Source organism: Mustela putorius, unplaced genomic scaffold, assembly GCF_011764305.1.
Source record: "Mustela putorius furo isolate JIRA1106 unplaced genomic scaffold, ASM1176430v1.1 tig00000281_pilon_pilon_pilon, whole genome shotgun sequence".
Taxonomy (NCBI): Eukaryota; Metazoa; Chordata; class Mammalia; order Carnivora; family Mustelidae; genus Mustela; species Mustela putorius.
The window spans coordinates 22,071,273-22,089,418 of NW_025421343.1; the positions used below are offsets into that span (position 1 = coordinate 22,071,273).

At 37.2% G+C, this 18,146-nt stretch overlaps 1 protein-coding gene across 8 annotated transcripts in view; it reads left to right on the plus strand.

Moving 5' to 3' along the window:
• The window catches only part of MAP4K3 (mitogen-activated protein kinase kinase kinase kinase 3), a 196,629-nt gene that overhangs the window by 96,244 nt on the left and 82,239 nt on the right, over positions 1-18,146 (plus strand). For all 8 annotated transcript variants that reach the window (XM_045079196.1, XM_045079190.1, XM_045079192.1 and 5 more), the window contains exon 3: positions 8,394-8,484. In XM_045079196.1, the coding sequence (XP_044935131.1) occupies positions 8,394-8,484 (91 nt within the window). The remainder of the gene's footprint in view (positions 1-8,393; positions 8,485-18,146) is intronic.

Sequence of the window (18,146 nt, forward strand, 5' to 3'; positions counted from 1 at the left end):
GAGACACAGTGAATAAGTACACATACAGTATGTTGGGTATGGTAAGTGTTATAGAGAAAAACAGAATAGTAAGGGTATTTGTGGAGTTGTGATTGCGGGTTGCTATTTTCCATGGGCATATCAGAGACAGTCTCACTGTGAAGGTAACAATTGGGTAGAGCCCTGAGAGAAGTGAGGAAGCAAGCCATCTGGGGGGAAAAGAGTGCTTTAGTAGTCTGAATAGAAAGTGTAAAGGCTGAGAGACAGGAGCTCCTTTATGGTATTCAAGGAAAAGGAAGGAGGACTGTGTGACTGAAATAGAGTGAAGAGGGCGAAAAGTAGGAGAAAAGGTAGAATTACAAATAACAATCCTACTGCGTAGTAATAATAGCAGATAATAGTAATGAACATGTGTGAATACTTGTTCTAAGTATTTAACTATTCTTTCATCGAATCCTTAAAATAACCTTAAGAGAGGGAGACACTGTTTTCTCCTTTTTATGAGTAACCTGAATTCAGAGAGAGAATATGAATGAATTTGCCCCAGATCATACAACTAGAAAATGTGAAATCAGGTTTCATAGATCAGTATTTTGATTCCAAAAGTACATATCCTTAATCATGACACTGTGCTAGATATGGGGAGTTGCTAATGTATGGTGAGTCCAGTAGCCAAGTATAGATTTGATGTTCTAGAAATAAGGGAATTACTGAACATTTGACTTTAAGCCTTTACAGTTATTATAGTACAAATTTTATGTCCCCTCTAAGTTCCTTAAACTGAAACTCTGCCTCCAGTCTCTAGCACATTCTCTTATATATCATATTGGCTGCTTAGTGTATGGTGATTGTTGAATATATTCTCGAGAGATTATGCAAAGAGTAACTATTCACCTTTATCCAAATTAAAGCATTTAGGTTTTTCCATAAATAACATATATACTCAAGCATACACTCACATATCTTTTCACAGAGTTATAAGCTGGAAGGTAAAACAAGTTGAGAAAACTTGCTTTTAAAATCTTAAGAAACAATTAAAAGCATTTAAAAAAAGATTTTATTTATTTGACACAGAGAGAAAGAGATCATAAGTAGGCAGAAAGAGGCAGGCAGGGAGGGCGGGGAAACAGACTCCCTGCTGAGCAGAGAGCCCCATGGAGGGCTGGATCCCAGGACCCTGAGATCATGACCTGAGCCTAAGGCAGAGGCTTAACCCACTGAGACACCCAGGCACCATTTAGTTACTGTGCTAAATTACTGTTGATAGTGCAGAAAATTATTTCATTATATGACCTTGTCAAACCATGTCAGCTTATTAGGGTTGTGAAGATGTTAACATTTAGAAGAGAGACATAAAGATGACAAAAGGAAAATAAGAAAGCAAAGAAACAAAACAGGAAATAGGAAACAAAGTAAGAAGACAAAAGGAAATTGAGGATGACTTGTAAATTTGTGTTTACTTTACAGCGGACAGAAAGGAAATAGGATCCACAGTTTACAAATAGACTAAGACTTGGTTCCCTGAATGTTGTTCTGTTGGCTCAACTCCCACTACAGATAATCTTTAAAATTTTCCTGGTTGGATTTTCAAATAACCTCTACTTCTTTAGTGTGAAGAGACATGTCAGCTGCCTTCATACAATGACCTGGAATTAGATACATAAGTTGTTACACAGAGCAAAATGACGGTTCTGCTTCGCAACCATTAGTTCTGTTTTGACAGCTTTACCATATTTATTCAAACAATAGTACTTGTGTAATTATTTTTTTAATATAATTTTATAATTTTATTTTTTTCAGTGTTCCCAGATTCATTGTTTATGCACCACACCCAGTGCTCCATGCAGTATGTGCTCTCCTTAATACCCACCACCAGGCTCACGCTATGCCCCTAACCCCCTCCCCTCCAAAACCCTCAGTTTGTGTCTCAGAGTCCAGTCTCTTATGGTTTGTTCTCCACCTCCAATTTCCCCCAACTCACTTCTCCTCTCCTTCTCCCAGTGTCCTCCGTTTTATTCCTTATGCTCCACAAGTAAGTGAAGCCATATAATAAACTCTCTCTGCTTGACTTTTTTCACTCAGCATAATCTCCTCCAGTCCCGTCCATGTTGGTACAAAAGTTGGGTATTCGTCCTTTCTGATGGAGGCATAATACTCCATTGTATATATGGACCATATCTTCTTTATCCATTTGTCTGTTTTTTTTTTTTTTTTAAAGATTTTATTTATTTATTTGACAGAGAGAGATCACAAGTAGATGGAAAGAGGCAGGCAGAGAGAGAGAGAAAGGGAAGCAGGCTCCCTGCTGAGCAGAGAGCCAGATGCAGGGCTTGATCCCAGGACCCTGAGATCATGACCTGAGCCGAAGGCAGCGGCTCAACCCACTGAGCCACCCAGGCGCCCTTTCCATTCGTCTGTTGAAAGGCATCTTGGTTCTTTCCACAGGTTGGCGACTGTGGTTATTGCTGCTATGAACATTGGGGTACAGATGGCTCTTCTTTTCACTAATCTGTATTTTTGAGGCAAATACTCAGTAGTGCAATTGCAGGGTCATAGGGTAGCTCTGTTTTTAATTTCTTAAGAAATCTCCACACTGTTTTCCAAAGTGGCTGCACCAACTTGCATTCCCACCAACAGTGTAAGAAGGTTCCCTTTCTCCACATCCTCTCCACCACTTGTTGTTTGTTCACTGTCTTGTTGATTTTGTCCATTCTGACTGGTATAAGGTGGTATCTTAGTGTGGTTTTGATTTGAATCTCCCTGATGGCTAATGATGATGAATAATTTTTCACATGTCTGTTAGCCATTTGTGTGTCTTCTTTGGAGAAGTGTCTGTTCATGTTTTCTGCCTATTTTTTGACGTGATTATCTGTTTTGTGTGTGCTGAGTTTGAGGAGCTCTTTATAGATCTTGGATATCAGCCCTTTGTAGTGTCATTTGTGAATATCTTCTCCCATTCTGTGGGTTGCCTCTTTATTTTGTTGACTGTTTCCTTTGCTGTGCAGAAGTTTTTATCTTGATGAAGCCCCAAAAGTTCATTTTCGCTTTTGTTTCCTTTGCCTTTGGAGACATGTCTTGAAAGATTTTGCTGTGGTCGATATCCAAGAGGTTACTGCCTATGTCCTCCTCGAGGATTTTGACAGATTCCTGACTCATGATGAGGTCTTTTATCCATTTCGAGTTTATTTTTGTGTATGGTGTAAGATAATGGTCAAGTTTCATTCTTCTATATGCAGCTGTCCAATTTTCCCAGCACCGCTTATTGAAGAGACTCTTTTCCACTGTATATTTCTTCCTGCTTTGTTGAAGATTATTTGACCGTAGAGTTGCGGGTCCATATATAGGCTCTCTACTCTGTTCCACTGGTCTATGTGTCTGTTTTTGTGCCCGTACCGTGCTGTCTTGGTGATCACAGCTTTGTAATAAAGCTTGAAATCAGGCAACATGATGCCCCCAGTTTTGTTTTTCTTTTTCAGCATTTCCTTAGCAATGTGGGGTCTCTTCTGGTTCCATACAAATTTTGGGATTGTTTATTCCAGCGCTTTGAAAAATGCTGGTGGAATTTTGATTGGGATGGTATGGAAAGTATAGATTGCTCTAGGCATTATAGATTTTTAAACAATGTTTATTCTTCCAATCCATGAGCATGGAATGTTTTTCCATCTTCTTGTGTCTTCAATTTCATGAACTTCTTTCATGAGTGTTCTTATAGTTCCTCAAGTATAGATCCTTTACCTCTTTGGTTAGGTTTATTCCCAGGTACCTTACAGTTCTTGGTGCTATAGTAATGGAATTGATTCTCTACTTTCCCTTTCTATATTTTCATTGTTAGTGTAATAGAAAGCAGCTGATTTCTGTATATTGATTTTGTATCCTACCACATTACTGAATTGCTCTGTGAGTTCTAGTAGTTTGGGGGTGGAGTCTTTTGGGTTTTCCATATAAAGTATCATGTCATCTGTGGAGACAGTTTGACTTCTTCATTGCCAATTGTTCTCTGATTGCTATTGCTATTGCTAGGACTTCTAGTGCTGTGTTGAACAAGAGTGGTGAGAGTGGACATCCTTGTCGTGTTCCTGATCTCAAAGGGAAGCTGTCAGCTTTTCCCCATTGAGAATGATATTCGCTGTGGGTTTTTCATAGATAGAATCTATAAAGCTGAGGAATGTTCCCTCTATCTCTATACTTTGAAGCGTTTTAATCAGGAATGGATGCTATATCTTGTCAAATGCTTTTTCTGCATCCATTGAGAGGACCATGTGGTTCTTCTCTTTTTCTTATTGATTTGTTCTATCACATTGATTGTGTAATTATTTTATTGAATGTCTAGTTCTAATTCTATAAAAAAGTGAGTAGTTTATTTTCAAAATGCTCTGTTAATGTAAGAAGAGTAGCCTTTATAAATGTCCCCAGTTTACACCAGTGAAGATAATTAGGTATACCAAAATTGCAGTCAGTTAGATATGCATTTGACTTAAGATTATATGTTATTTTATGAAATGTTGGAAATACAGTGATTGTCCGTTTATGTCTAAAAGGCAAGGAGGTATTAGGGATTCTTTGTTTTATTATAGTTTTCAGGAAAAGACCCACCTCCATGATATTCAAGTCTCCTCTTTTGTTCTCACACATAGGACTAAATATAGACATTTACAGGAAAGCATTATATACCAAATAGAAATGCCTATAATCTGGTTCTGTTCTCTATTAAATAGAGGGACTAATATCTTATTTGTTAATCTACAAAAACATTTGTGAAGCAGTTTGGACAACCTTTTTTAACAAATGGGTGGTAACTATTGTATCAGCATAGGATAATACTTACTGTAATAACTAAATGAGAACATATGAGTGGGCTTAACATAATTAATTTTACTTCAGGTTTATGTGATTGTTCAGTGCAGATGCTCAATGTGTTGGATGACTTTCTTCCTTTTAGTGACTCAGGAACCCAAATTTCTTGCATTTCCTGGGGCCTCACAGTGTCATGTAGCTTGCTAATAGAGAAATAGTTGAACAAGCACACAATACTTTTGCTTACTTTGCATTGGCAAGAACTAGTTTCTTGGACACCTTAGTGTTCACCATGAGGGAAATGTTGTCTTTGACTAGATGATTGCCTCCCACCAATAACTTCTACACAGTGTAGGGGAGAACACAGATTACTTGTGAATGGCTAGCCAGCTCTGTCACAATAATAATAATGTTGATAGTAATACTTTATTAGTTTCTTGTGGCTTCTGTTAACAGATTACCACTAACTTGCTGGCTTGAAGAGCACAAATTTATTCTTTTAAGAGTTTTGGAATTCTCAAGCACAAAGTGAGTTTCACTGGGTCAAGATCCAAGTGTGTACAGGGCTGCATTCTCTCTGGTGACTCTAAAAAGGGGGAATGTGTTTCCTTGTCTTTTCCAGCATTCAGAGCTCCATTCCCTGCACTCCTTAATTCTTGGCTTCTTCCTCCCATCTTCAAAGAACAGCGTCTTGCTTCTTTACCTTAAACTCGTTTCCCTCTGATTCCCTCTTACAAGAACACTTTTGATTACATTTAGATAATTCAGAATACTTTCCCCATCCCTTAATTTCATCACATTTGCAAAACCCTTTTTGCCATTATGAAGTAATATCACAGGTTTTAGGGATTAGGACCTTTCTACCTTTGGGGCCATTTTTCAGCCTGCTGCAAAGAGTTAACATATATTGAACATTTAATATGTGTTATGTTTATTCTGAGAACTTCTCTAGTCTTTTCATTTGTCTGTTTACTTGGTTTATTCCTGATCTGCTCTGCTTGCAGGCTTGCCTGTTTTTCTCAGGGTTTCTTTCTTTCTTCCTTTCTTATATCTTCCTTCCTTCCATCCTGCCTTCCTCTTGCCTGCCATTTTTTGGAAGACATAATCTTCACTTTAATGTCTAAAAATTTTAACAAAAATCCTAGACTCTCAGAATTGGAGATTATCTAGAGATTATCTAGTCTAACCATCCTGGTCTGCTAGGATTTGGGACAGAGGTACCTGTTCATTCTTTGGTGTGTACTTCTCTGGAGCTTTGGAGAAAGTATTTTAAATCTATTGAGCTCTTTTGGATTATTGCTGTATAGAAACTCTTTCCTTTTTTCCTGCCCAAATCTGGCTTTTTAGTTAACCTTTAAAACTGAATTGTGGATTTTTTTTCTTTGCATCCTTTTTTCCCACAAAAATGTTGAATTTAACCTGGCCATTCTCATAATCACATAGAAAATGACTTCATAGGAAAAAGGAAGCACTTTGTTTGGATTAACACCATTTTCCAGGACTTAAAGCCATTCACAGGTTTTGTAAAACCAAGAAGTAGCAAATAAGCAATTAATTATATAAAATATGGTAATAACTGGTTGAAATTAAACCAAGAACAGACATTATTGATTTAGAATCAGCATATAGAGGAATTATGTCCTATTATAGATTCATTCAGGTAACAGTTTTATGGATCACATATTAGTTGCTAGGGATACAAAAATGATTAGGGCATAATCCTGTCCTAGGGGATATAATATTCTAGTGAGGACATAGACATATAGACATTGACGCAGTATTGTAAGGGGGATATGTACAAAGATGTCATGCTTATAGTTTAACAGAAACCACAACTCAAGGTAATTTAAACAATTCAGGGAATTTATTGATCATGTGTTGGTATATCTGAAGCTTACAGAGACAGAGGAGTCTGCTACAAAGGCTCAAGTAAGCCTTCTTCCTTTCACCTTTTTCCTGTTTTTCCTCAGTGCTTTCTACAGATCAACTTTATTCTAAAGCTGGCTCTCTTTGAAGTTGTGCAGTGACCATCCCCAGAAAGAGAGCTGCTGTCTTCTGACCATCAAACTAAAGTCCTGGGGTTCATTCTAACTAGATAAACTTTGATCTTCTGTAACCCCTTCACTGGTTTGGGGAAATTACAGTGGGGAGCGAGGTGAAAAAGAAAAATTTAGAGCTTTCCAAGTATTTAGTATATCCCTGGAAACTGGTATTAGTCTTACTTGGTTTTATTATTTCTAATCCGATTTTAAAAATTATCTCTAATTGGATTTTTCTTAATATAATGAAAATCAGGAATTCTTAATGGTGCGAAGTAACCTCAGAAGAGGATTCTAGTTCAGTGATTTTCTTCTGAAAATTTGGAAGCATAAAAATTAAATTTCCTGTTTTTCTTCCTTTGGACATCTTTGACATTGTATTCATTTCATGGCAGAAATTAAGAACCTGACATACTGTCTTTTCTCTGTTACTGCTTCCCTTGTAACTGGGGCAGTAGGGTGGGTTTTAACACTGGGTTCAAATAGTTCATGGCTAGGCCACTTTAAGTTTCACTTACATTTATAGTAGGAAAATGTCAAGGCAAGGAATGTCAGGGCTTGATGACATAATGACCTGATTCGATTTGAGCCTTGACTTAGGAAACTCGGTTTCTTACTTTGCCACCAATATACATTTGGTTAGGCTCTTCATAGTATATAATGCTTCAAAAACTGAATTAGTAATGCACAACTACTTTGATTTGAATGTAAGTACTTGCATTTGTTCTTTCTCTACAGTCTCTGGTTCACCACATTTGCATTCACTGCAGTTCTGTTTCTCTCTAGCACAATGTTCTTTCAGGAGCCAGAGCATGTGACACTGCTATGGGATTGCCAGATCTTATTTTGAAGAATTTGGGCATGAAGGGAATAGAAGGAGAGAGATTATTTACTAGTAGGCCAACAAGGCTAAATAGAATCACATTCTGCATCCCAGTACAGTTGGAGCAAGGCCCTTGAATCCAGGAGAAGCCTTGTACGTGGGCCATCTGGTAATCCAGTACTGCTGGAGTGTAGGCCTCTCAGTTCAGGAGTCTGTGGAGGTGTATTCAACACTCCTGGTGGATAAAGGTTCCTGCCCTGACTTAAAAGACAGTCACCTCCTTGTGCTTAAATTGTATAAGATTTCCTTTATTTGCTAATAAAGGAAAAAAGCCTTGTGTGTTTTCTGGTGAATTATATGATGATTATGTCCAATGCATAATATTAATAATAGCAAATGGTTTTGTAGCCCTTACTGTGTGTATCAGACACTGTTCTAAACATTTTTACATGTATTAGCTCATGTAACTTCTCCAACAGCTCTGTGAAACAAGTTCTTTTTATCCCCCTTTTGCGGAGGAAGAAATTGGCACAGAAAGGTCAAGTAAGTTGCTCAAGCTCCCATAGCTTAGTAAGGGACAGAGTTCGTATTTAAATCTAGATAGTCTAGGACCAGAGTTATGCTTTAATCACTATACCTTCTGTCAAGACTGAAACTGTAATTAAATATAACATCAGTAACATTATTTATGTTTTGAAACAAGTTGACATTTTGAAACTTACCTACTAAATATTCAACATGCTTGTTTTTTATTCTAGGAGAAGACTTTGCAGTTGTACAGCAAGAAATTATTATGATGAAAGACTGTAAACACCCAAATATTGTTGCTTATTTTGGAAGCTATCTCAGGTACATTGTTTGTTTCCCATCACCTGATTCATTTAACAAAATAAAATCAGCTCTAACTGCATGTTTTGTAATTTTCTTCATGCTTTGAAGATAACAGGCCATTTTCACATGAATGAAATTTTTATTTCTGACCTGTTTATGTTAATTCTGTGACCGATATTGGAGTCTGTGATTTGTCTCTTGTACTCTTGGGAATTCTGGTTGTGGTTTCAGTGAGGAAGCTGTTGAGTAAAAATTGACTTTTATGGTTAGTCTTCCTGTGGTAGACTAGAGATCTAAACATGCCATTCCATGGCCCCTTATTTCTGGACTTGAGTGGATTTAGAAAGTCAGGAGCACCTCTAACTGCTAGGATTTTAGTAGACACTTTTTCCTTCTTTTATGCTTCTAGCCTCAGGGTACTGTATCATCCCTTCCCTTCATTTTGTCCAAAGGACTAGGAACTCTAATTATTTCACTGACTTCTTACTTTCCCGGGTTGTAAAGTTAACTTAGACCATGAATTGGTGCCCTCTTTGGTTTGGTAGGACCACGCCAGGTTCCCCAGGTCTTAGTCCATAGGGGATGAGCCCAAGGTTAAATTTGTTTTTCCATTCGCTTCTGTGTGTAGTTATGAGCTGAATGCTATGACCTAGTTGTTTTTAAGGTTCCTCCCAAAAGGAGGATTGGAGAATGTTTTCTTCTTCTTCTTTTTTTTTAATGATTTTATTTATTCATTGGAGAGAGAGAGAACTTGAGAGAGGGGGGAGCATCAGAGGGGGAAGCATACTCCCAACTGAGCAGGGAGCCCAATGCAAGACTTGACCCCAGGACTCCAGGATCATGACCTGAACTGTTGCTTTAACCAATTGAGCCATCCAGGTGCCCTAAATATGTTCTTATATATTAAAAAAAAAAAAACTGTTAACATTTTATTCTGATATACTGTAAAAGACAAAAAGAAGTAGCTTATTGCAGCTTCCCGTGTCCTATGGTCCAGGTGCCAAAAAACCCCATTTCTCTCTTGAGGTGCAGGCGCAGCATATGGAAAAGACAGGGCATTTCTGCCCTCCCTTCTTTCCAGCTTGTGAAAAGCCAACCAGACCAGCTCTTCTTAATTCTAACCACTCTTGAACAGCTTTGATTGCCCCACCTTCATCAAGATTGAAGAGTAGGTTTAATGGAGACTTCACTTAACATAGGGACAGGTACTACTCCCAGGTCAATGACTGTTAATACATTTTGAATGGGTTCTATAACAGCCAATTTAAAACCACTTTAATGGTGAGTGGTTCAAACAGTAACCTAACACAGTTTCTGCATCAATTTTTATTTTATGGACAGACCCAGCACAGGCAATTACTATCTCAGGTCAAAGAAACTGTCTCTCTCTCTCTCTCTCATTTTTATTTATAAAGAATTTATGTATTTGAGAGACAGAGAGTAAATGGGAGAGACAGGGAGAGAGAATCTGAAGCAGACTGTGCTGAGCCGATCCCAACTCGGGGCTTGATCCCCTGACCACAAAATAATGACCAGAACCTAAACCAGTTGGGTGCTCAGCTGACTGAGTCACCCACCCAGGCATCCCAAAAACAGTCTTTTAAAATCATTTAAGTTTGTGATAAAAATAATTGATTGTGCCAGTATGTTAAAATCATCACTTCAGAGCAATTTTGCTGTTACTGGTCCTGACAAAATGACCTACTTATCCTCAGTTGAGAAGCATAACAAAATGTTTTTCTCCCCCAAGAGCAAACAAGTCTTTGATTTAAGAGTATTTCTCAAACATGGTCTAAATCTGCTGGAACTATGGGACCATTCAAACCTTAATGTATTGTTTCAGGATAGCCCCATCCGTTTATACGGCAACCTTGGTCTTTTTGCCATTGAGACAATAGCGTATTCAATAGCTAAGAGCCTTTGAGTACTGAAGTCAAATTGTTTGAGTTGCTTTAGTCATGACTCCATCATTTATTAACCTAATGATGTATAGCAAATTACATAACCACTCTGAGCCTCCATTTTCTCATCTATAAAAGGAGGATAATAATAGGTACATGACATGATAACTATGAGGATAATGGGTAAATACATGTAAAAAGTGTTAAGAACAGTGGTTAAAATACAATGCTCCATAAATACCCCTATTACTACTACTTTTGCTACTATTACTATTACTCTTTCTTAACCGTTTTTAAGCGTTATCATGTTAGTGTCTCATTTGATCTTTTCAACAACACTGTTATTAATACTACTCTGGTCGATACTACTTCCATTTTATAAATAAGATGCTTGAGAGAGTTTAATATCAAGTATTTAGTTTACAATCTGATTTCAACTTTTTGACAGAGTAGAGTTCTAGTTCTTTCTGTAATACTGTGCTCATGAATGACATGACTTTTGATGAAGTCTTTCTCTTCCTTGCCAAAGATCTGGAAATAAACTGCCAACTCCCCCCACCCTAACCACCAAAAAACCCCACAAAAAACCCTAACACTAAACTAAAACTGTTACTTAGGCATGAGTCGTCCTACACAGGTTAGGCAGCAAAAGATTTTTTCTTGTTACCCACCAAAAAGTGAATTCTTCTTGAGTTTGTATCTATTTTTGTTGATAAATCTTGGTTTGGGCTTGGGAAAAATAGTGCAGCTCTTTACACATTCATTACTTTTACTTCTAGACATGCGTCAAGAGAGCCAGTTAGGTTATGCATAACAAAAATTCTATTTACTTTTAGATTCAGGAATTGTGTCTTCTGACTATATTCTGAATATCCTTTTTAAAGTAAACTTTTTATTGGAGCATAATGTACATACAGAAAGTACACAGATTTATGTTTTGTGTATAGCTAGCTGGATTTTTTTTTTTTAAAAGGGTACTTTTAATCCAAATTTAAGCATATGCAGAGCAAATTGCCCAGAAACCAAAGTAAAATGACAAAATTAAAATCATTTTTTTCGGTAGAGCTATCTGTGTTAGTTTGGAGTCGTATGATCTAACATAGGAAATGCTGGTTTAAATAAATTTTATTCTGTAACTGGCATAGCTGATGAAAGTGATAGGAAAGCAAACAGTAGTATGACACAGAACAGCAATTAATCCTCTTTCTCTAGCTTTTTTTTTTCTTTAGTGATTCTTCAATTCTTTCCTAATTAAAGTTCAGGCTCAGCCAAATTTAGAGTGTGGAATACTAATGATTAGACTTGCAAGGTGTTAGAGCTGGAAGGAACTAAGGGTTTTATCACTAGGCCCACTCTTTTTACTGATGAGAAAATGGGGTGCTGGGTTAGTGACGCCTTTAAAGGTCATCCAAAAATGGATGGATCTAAACCCAGCTCTGGTTTTAAACTAGGATTTAAACCAGGCTGTGTAGATCCCTGGTTGGCTGCCTTTTTGGTATACCATATTACTCAGCCTGGGAATGCCAGATTTCATCTCAAAGGGGACATGGTTTCTTGGATTCCTTCTCATTACCAAATGATTTTACAAAAGACAATGAGCTTGTTTTTTCAAACTTGATACAAACCCCCTAAAATATATAGTGTTCTTAGCAACCTTCTTCCTTCTTGTTGCCATTATAGCCTATTATAACAAATTTAGACCAAAAAATTGAGGAAATTGAGCTACTGTGGTTTTACCATTAATATATTTCCGCTTCAGAAAATCAAACTTATCCTTTGAATTTACTGAATAGATGACCAGCATATAATTCATTTCAGAAGCCTCTTTTATAATAGGGTAGATATGCTCATTTCCTGAAGAAATACTGAAACTGAGCTCCTGAAAAACAAAATACCCAGTGTTATTCTTTTTTTTTTTTCTTAAGATTTTATTTATTTGACAGAGAGAGAGAGAGAGAGTGTGAGCACTCACAAGCAGGGGGAGCAGCGGGCAGAAGGAGCAGCAGACACCCCACTGAGCAAGGAGCCCCACGCGGGCCTTGATCCCAGGACTCTGACGCTTAACCACCTGAGCCACCCAGGCGTTCCCACTAGTGTTATTCTTCTTTTTTTTTTTTTTCTTTCCCACTAGTGTTACTCTCAATAGGGCATTCGCTGCTCATCTCAATATCATTAAAAGCGTTAAGTACCTATACTGTACAACAAAGACTGGATAGACAAAACTTCTCTCTGAAGTTTACAAAAGTAAATAATCCTGGTTTGGTGTGAATTTTTTCTGTAGATTTGAGTGTATTTATAAAACAACAGATTAAAATCATCATAGACCTATTCTTTATTCCTAGTAGAGCTTAACTGTTGCTTCTTTTAAGTGAATGATGACTCTTAACTTCAGGTTTCTGCTAAGCATTCCTAGCCGAACATATCCTTTCAGACCATATTAAGAAAATTGAGACCGGTTCTCTCCAGTTTGAACTCTTAAAGTTGTAGTCGAAAAACAACAAATGCTCCTCAAAAGATAAGCCAATAGATCAGAACCGTACAGTAAAAAGTTTCATTTGGATCAGATATTTTATTGGTTTTTTTGAAGATTTGTTCATTTGACAGAGAGCATACAAGCAGGGGGAGAGACAGAAAGAGAGGGGAAACCATGCTCCCCGTTGAGCTGGAAGCCCAATGTGGGGCTTGATCCCAGGACCCTGAGATCATGGCCTGAAACATGCAGGCGCCCCTGGATCTGATATTTTAAACCTTTGAAATCAAGAGCACTAGTTTGGATAAGCATGATGTATCTCATAACATTTGTAAATCACCACCATTATTCACAAAGTGTTTTTACATTTCTCAGGATGTATAAAGGGCTATACTGGTTTTTGGAGATGTGTAAAGACAGATTAAACACAGCCCTTGCCTTTAAGGAGTTCATAATCTAATAGAAGAAATAAACATGAGCAAATAATTACTTTTGTCAAAGTGAGGGAATCAGAGAAAGCTCTATAAATAATGTGATTCCTAAATATTGGATGTTAAAGTATTATTAGGTGTTTATTGTAGCATGTGTATGTGTGTAGAAAGTTGTAATTTCTAGAAAGGAAATACATGTGCGAAAAAAGTCACGAGTTACTTAGGGGACGACTGATAGTTTCATATTAGAGCTGAAAGGGAAAGGGAGTAGTTGCAGTAGGTAAGGCCATGGAGATGTGGCCAAAAAGACACTTTTTATTCCTTAATTAGGATGTGTAGGTATTGAGGGTACTTGCTGAAGGTTTAAACACAGAGTATATATTCTGTGAAGCATGGACCTGCTGTGTAGGGAATTGAGAGTAGGCTCATTTTTCATTTTATTAAGTACATTTGTTACAGTAATCCAGGAAAGAGACGGCTATCTCTTGAGTTACGTAGAAACTGGGAGAAAATTTTTTCTAGAGCTGGAGGTGAGGCTGGAGAGGGAAAAGAAACCACAGGATCTTAATAAATGGAAATGCTTTTTTGAATGCTCACACTATGGAAATACAGATTATAATTAAGTTCACTTTAATTTATAACCAGTTACCATCTTTTTTTTTTTAAAGGAAGCTTTGAATTTTGGAATGTATTAGATATACATTAAAGTTGTAAAGATCGTACAGAGAGTTCTTCTCAGTGTTCCCTAATGTTGACATCTAATGTTGTCATGTTAGACATGTCATGACATCTAATGTTGACACATAACTATGGTCTATTTGTCAAAACTCGGAAATCAGCTTTGGTACAATACTATTAGCCAAACGAAGGTACTTCATATTGATTTCACCAGTTTTCCACCAGTGTTCCTATTTTGTTTTTAGGGTTTTGGTTATACTGCCACAAGCATCATTTGTTTCCTTCAAGTACAATAGGAGGAGGAGTAATAGCAACTTCTGACTCCTGTATGTGATAGTTAGCAATGTCCCTGGCCTCTACTGGATGTCAGTAGCACCTCCCCGGTTGTGACAACCCAGAATGTCTTCTACATTGCCAAACATTCCTTGAGGGGCAAAATCACCCTCAGTGGAGAACCACTGCTTTAAGCAAAAAAATATGGTGGAACTAACTCTCTTATGTAAATACCTTCTTATACCAGTATTGCTTGGGTGTTTCCTCCAGAACATTTGTTCTGAGGGATGCTAATATGTGGTTTGAAACAAGTAGGTCTATGGAATAAATAATTTGGGGAAGTAGTAAACTAAACAAAATTAGAGAAGTTTCTTCTTCCTCTCCTTTTTGTAGTAAACTAAACAAAATTAGTTTTATTTTTTCTTCCTCTTCACTCCTTTTTATTTTAAATTTCCTTCTTCCTCCTCCCCTTTCTCCACTTTCCAACTTTCTCCATCAGCATTCTTCCTTTGTTTCTTCTCTTCCGTCTCCTCTCCCCATCCTTTTCTCCTTTCCTTCTCTCAGCTCCTCCTGCCTCACTGCAGGATTTCTTAGAGCCTTTAACGTATCAGTGGCGTTGTTAATTTCCAGGAGAAGACTATAGTATGTGACATTTCTAAAACTGGTTTAACTGTACATTGATTTTTTTTTTAAATGGGAAGTATACTTCACATAGATTTGCTGTCCAATTACCCATTCTTTGGAAATTACTAGGTTGAACTGGGGGTTGTTAGGTATAATTATAGATAAATAGGTCACCTTGTATCCCAGAATACAGAACTATCCCTCATTGTTAAAAGGGAAACAGATAGATGAATTTATCTTTGGAATGCAGTAGTTTTTGCATGTCTGTTTAAAAATACACCAGGGGCACTGGGGTAGGTCAGTTGAACATCTGACTCTGGCTCAGGTCATGATCTCACAGGGGTCTTGAGACTGAGTCCTCTGTTGGGTTCCACACTCAACGGGGAGTCTGTTTGAGATTCTCGATTGCTTTCCCCCTGCTCATGTGCATTGATAGTTCTGGTGAGGCGTTGAATTATTTTGTTGAACATGGTAGAGTAGCTATTGTCAAATGCTTTTGTTCAGCAAGATAACCCACAGTTAAATACAGGGATCAGGGGACTGCATTGTGGGGCCATGGCTAGCCATCCCATCTCAGGGTGAGTGATTTGGTAGGTCAGTTTCTAGCAGATGTTCTGGAGTGTGTATTCTTGGTGATCTTGCTCCCATTTTATTTTACTTTTTAAATTACATTATATTTGGGCAAAATATATAAATATTATGTAAATCTATACTTAATCAGTTTTAAGTCTCTGATATGCTACAAAGTATGGGAAAATTAAAAAGTGTGTTTTAGAAATTATAAGATTGTCAGTTCAGTGAAACAGAATTAATATTAGAATGTTAGTTAATATTAGAATGTTAGTTCTTATATGCTCTAGTAAACAGAATATTAAAATCGTGAACTTCCCTCTCCTTTATTTATTTTTCTATTCCTTACAAGATAGACAGCTTGACAGAATAAGAGAAAAGAATTCTAAGTCAAGCAGAGAAAGACAACTATCATATGATCTCCCTGATATGAGGAAGTGGTGATGCAACATGGGGGCTTATGTGGGTAGGAGAAGAATCAATGAAACAAGATGGGATTGGGAGGGAGACAAACCATAAGTGACTTTTAATCTCACAAAACAAACTGAGGGTTGCTGGGGGGAGGGGGTTTGGGAGAAGGGGGTGGGATTATGGACATTGGGGAGGGTATGTGCTTTGGTGAGTGCTGTGAAGTGTGTAAACCTGGTGATTCACAGACCTGTACTCCTGGGGATAAAAATATATGTTTATAAAAAATAAAAAATTATTAAAAAAAAAAGAGAAAAGAATTCTAAGGAAATTTGATACCTATACTGATACCTCAAATATTTACCTCAGTGATTTTTTAAAATTCAGATATCCTGGGACAAAGATTTTAGAGTGTATTGGCCTTCATAAAATGGGCCGATTGACTTGAGTCCTTTTCCTATTAGGCAGATGGCTTGGTGAATGACCAAAAGCAGATGCAGATTTGTCATCACAAGAGGGACATTCATAGAACAGATGGAAGTTCTTTTTCTGATAGACTCTAAATATTCAACCGTCTTTGATAATACCAGACTTAACTAAATAGAATATTATAAATTGAAAGTATTTTAGGCATCTTAAAAAGTAGAGTGTATATATAGTATCCATTTTTTCAAGTCCTCATTTTTTCCCCCCTTTGTAAGTTTGGAGAGTCTTTTCATAGAATGACTAGAAAATTATGGTTTTTTGTGGGTTTTTTAACCTTTTTAAAAAGATTTTATTTATGTATGTATTTATTTACTTATTTGACAGAGAAAAAGAGAGAGGAGATACAGTGAGAGGGAACACAAGGAGAGGGAGTGGGAGAGGAAGAAGCAGACTGAGTAAAGAAAGAGCCCAATGTGGGGCTCCATCCTAGGACCCTGGGATTATGACCTGAGCTGAAGGCTTAATGACTGAGACACCCAGGCACCCAGAAAATTATTTTAAAGCAGGATGGGAAGAGGGGATAGAGCAGCATCAAGTGGAGGATGATGTAATATTGAAATACATAAGAAAGCAGAGAACTCGTTTCCTATGTCCATTTTTTCCACTGAGGAGAATTGTTTTCAAATTGGAAAGGGTTAGAAAAGCGTTAACAAGGGATTGAAGCATGAGATAGGTGAGGAGATAATTATAGAACAGCTAGATACCCTAAATGAATCTAAGCTTTTAGATTTATATAAATTATATCTTATTATACTGAAAAAGTTAACAGATGGGATTGGTACCCACTATCCGTGAGTATCTTTTGACGAATAGGAAAGGTGCCAAAATATTAGTGATCAGCAGTGACCAATGTGCAAACGAAAAGAAAAGGTGATTTCTACAAAGTAGACTGTTAAACTTGATGTCTGTCATCAGCTCCCACTAGGATAAATTATTATTTTTTTTTTTTAAGATTTTATTTATTTACTTGAGAGAGAGACAGTGAGAGCATTAACGAGGAGAAGGTCAGAGAGAGAAGCAGACTCCCCATGGAGCTGGGAGCCCGATGCGGGACTCGATCCCGGGACTCCAGGATCATGACTGTTGAACTTGAGTGTCTGAGCCATCAGGCTCCCACTAGGATAAATTATTAATTAGATAATTAGTGGACACTTAAAAGAAAGAAGTGGTGATTAGCATGACGTTAGTAGTAAGAAGACATGTCAGTCAGTCCAATCTCTCTTGTTTTGTTTTTCCTTAAAGAAGAAAATGCCAGTTTATTTATACCTTCATTCAGTTCCAGGAACAACTTAGGTGACTTCCATAAATATACTATAGGAGGAATTATTACAAAAGGAGTAGAAAACAGCATACATTTATTGGGTTTATATTCTGGGTCCTTCAGTAAGCAATTTACATGTTATTTCATTTTTATCCTGAGCAGATCCTCAAACAGCCATCTCCCCAGTTTTTGTAAGATGTGTAAGAAGTCCTCAGTACCTGTTCCCTAAGCACTGGGGACAGGTATTTTGCATAAATTATTCATTTAGAGCAGACGTGAAGATATGTTAGAGCAGTGGTTCCCAAACATTTTGGTATTAGAACCCCTTTTATTTTATACTCTTAAAAATTAATGAGTACCACAAAGAACTTTTGTTTATGTGGGTTATATCTATTGATACTCAATGTATCAATTAAAAATTGATAGAAATTAAATTGTAGAAATTAAAACTTCAGAAAATTTTGGAGCAGGAATACATAAACACAGATTGCAGTAGCTGTCAGAGGGATGACATCATCATCACTTTGTCTAGTTTCTGGAAAATTCCTCTGGATTCTCAGGAGTATACAAAGGGAAAA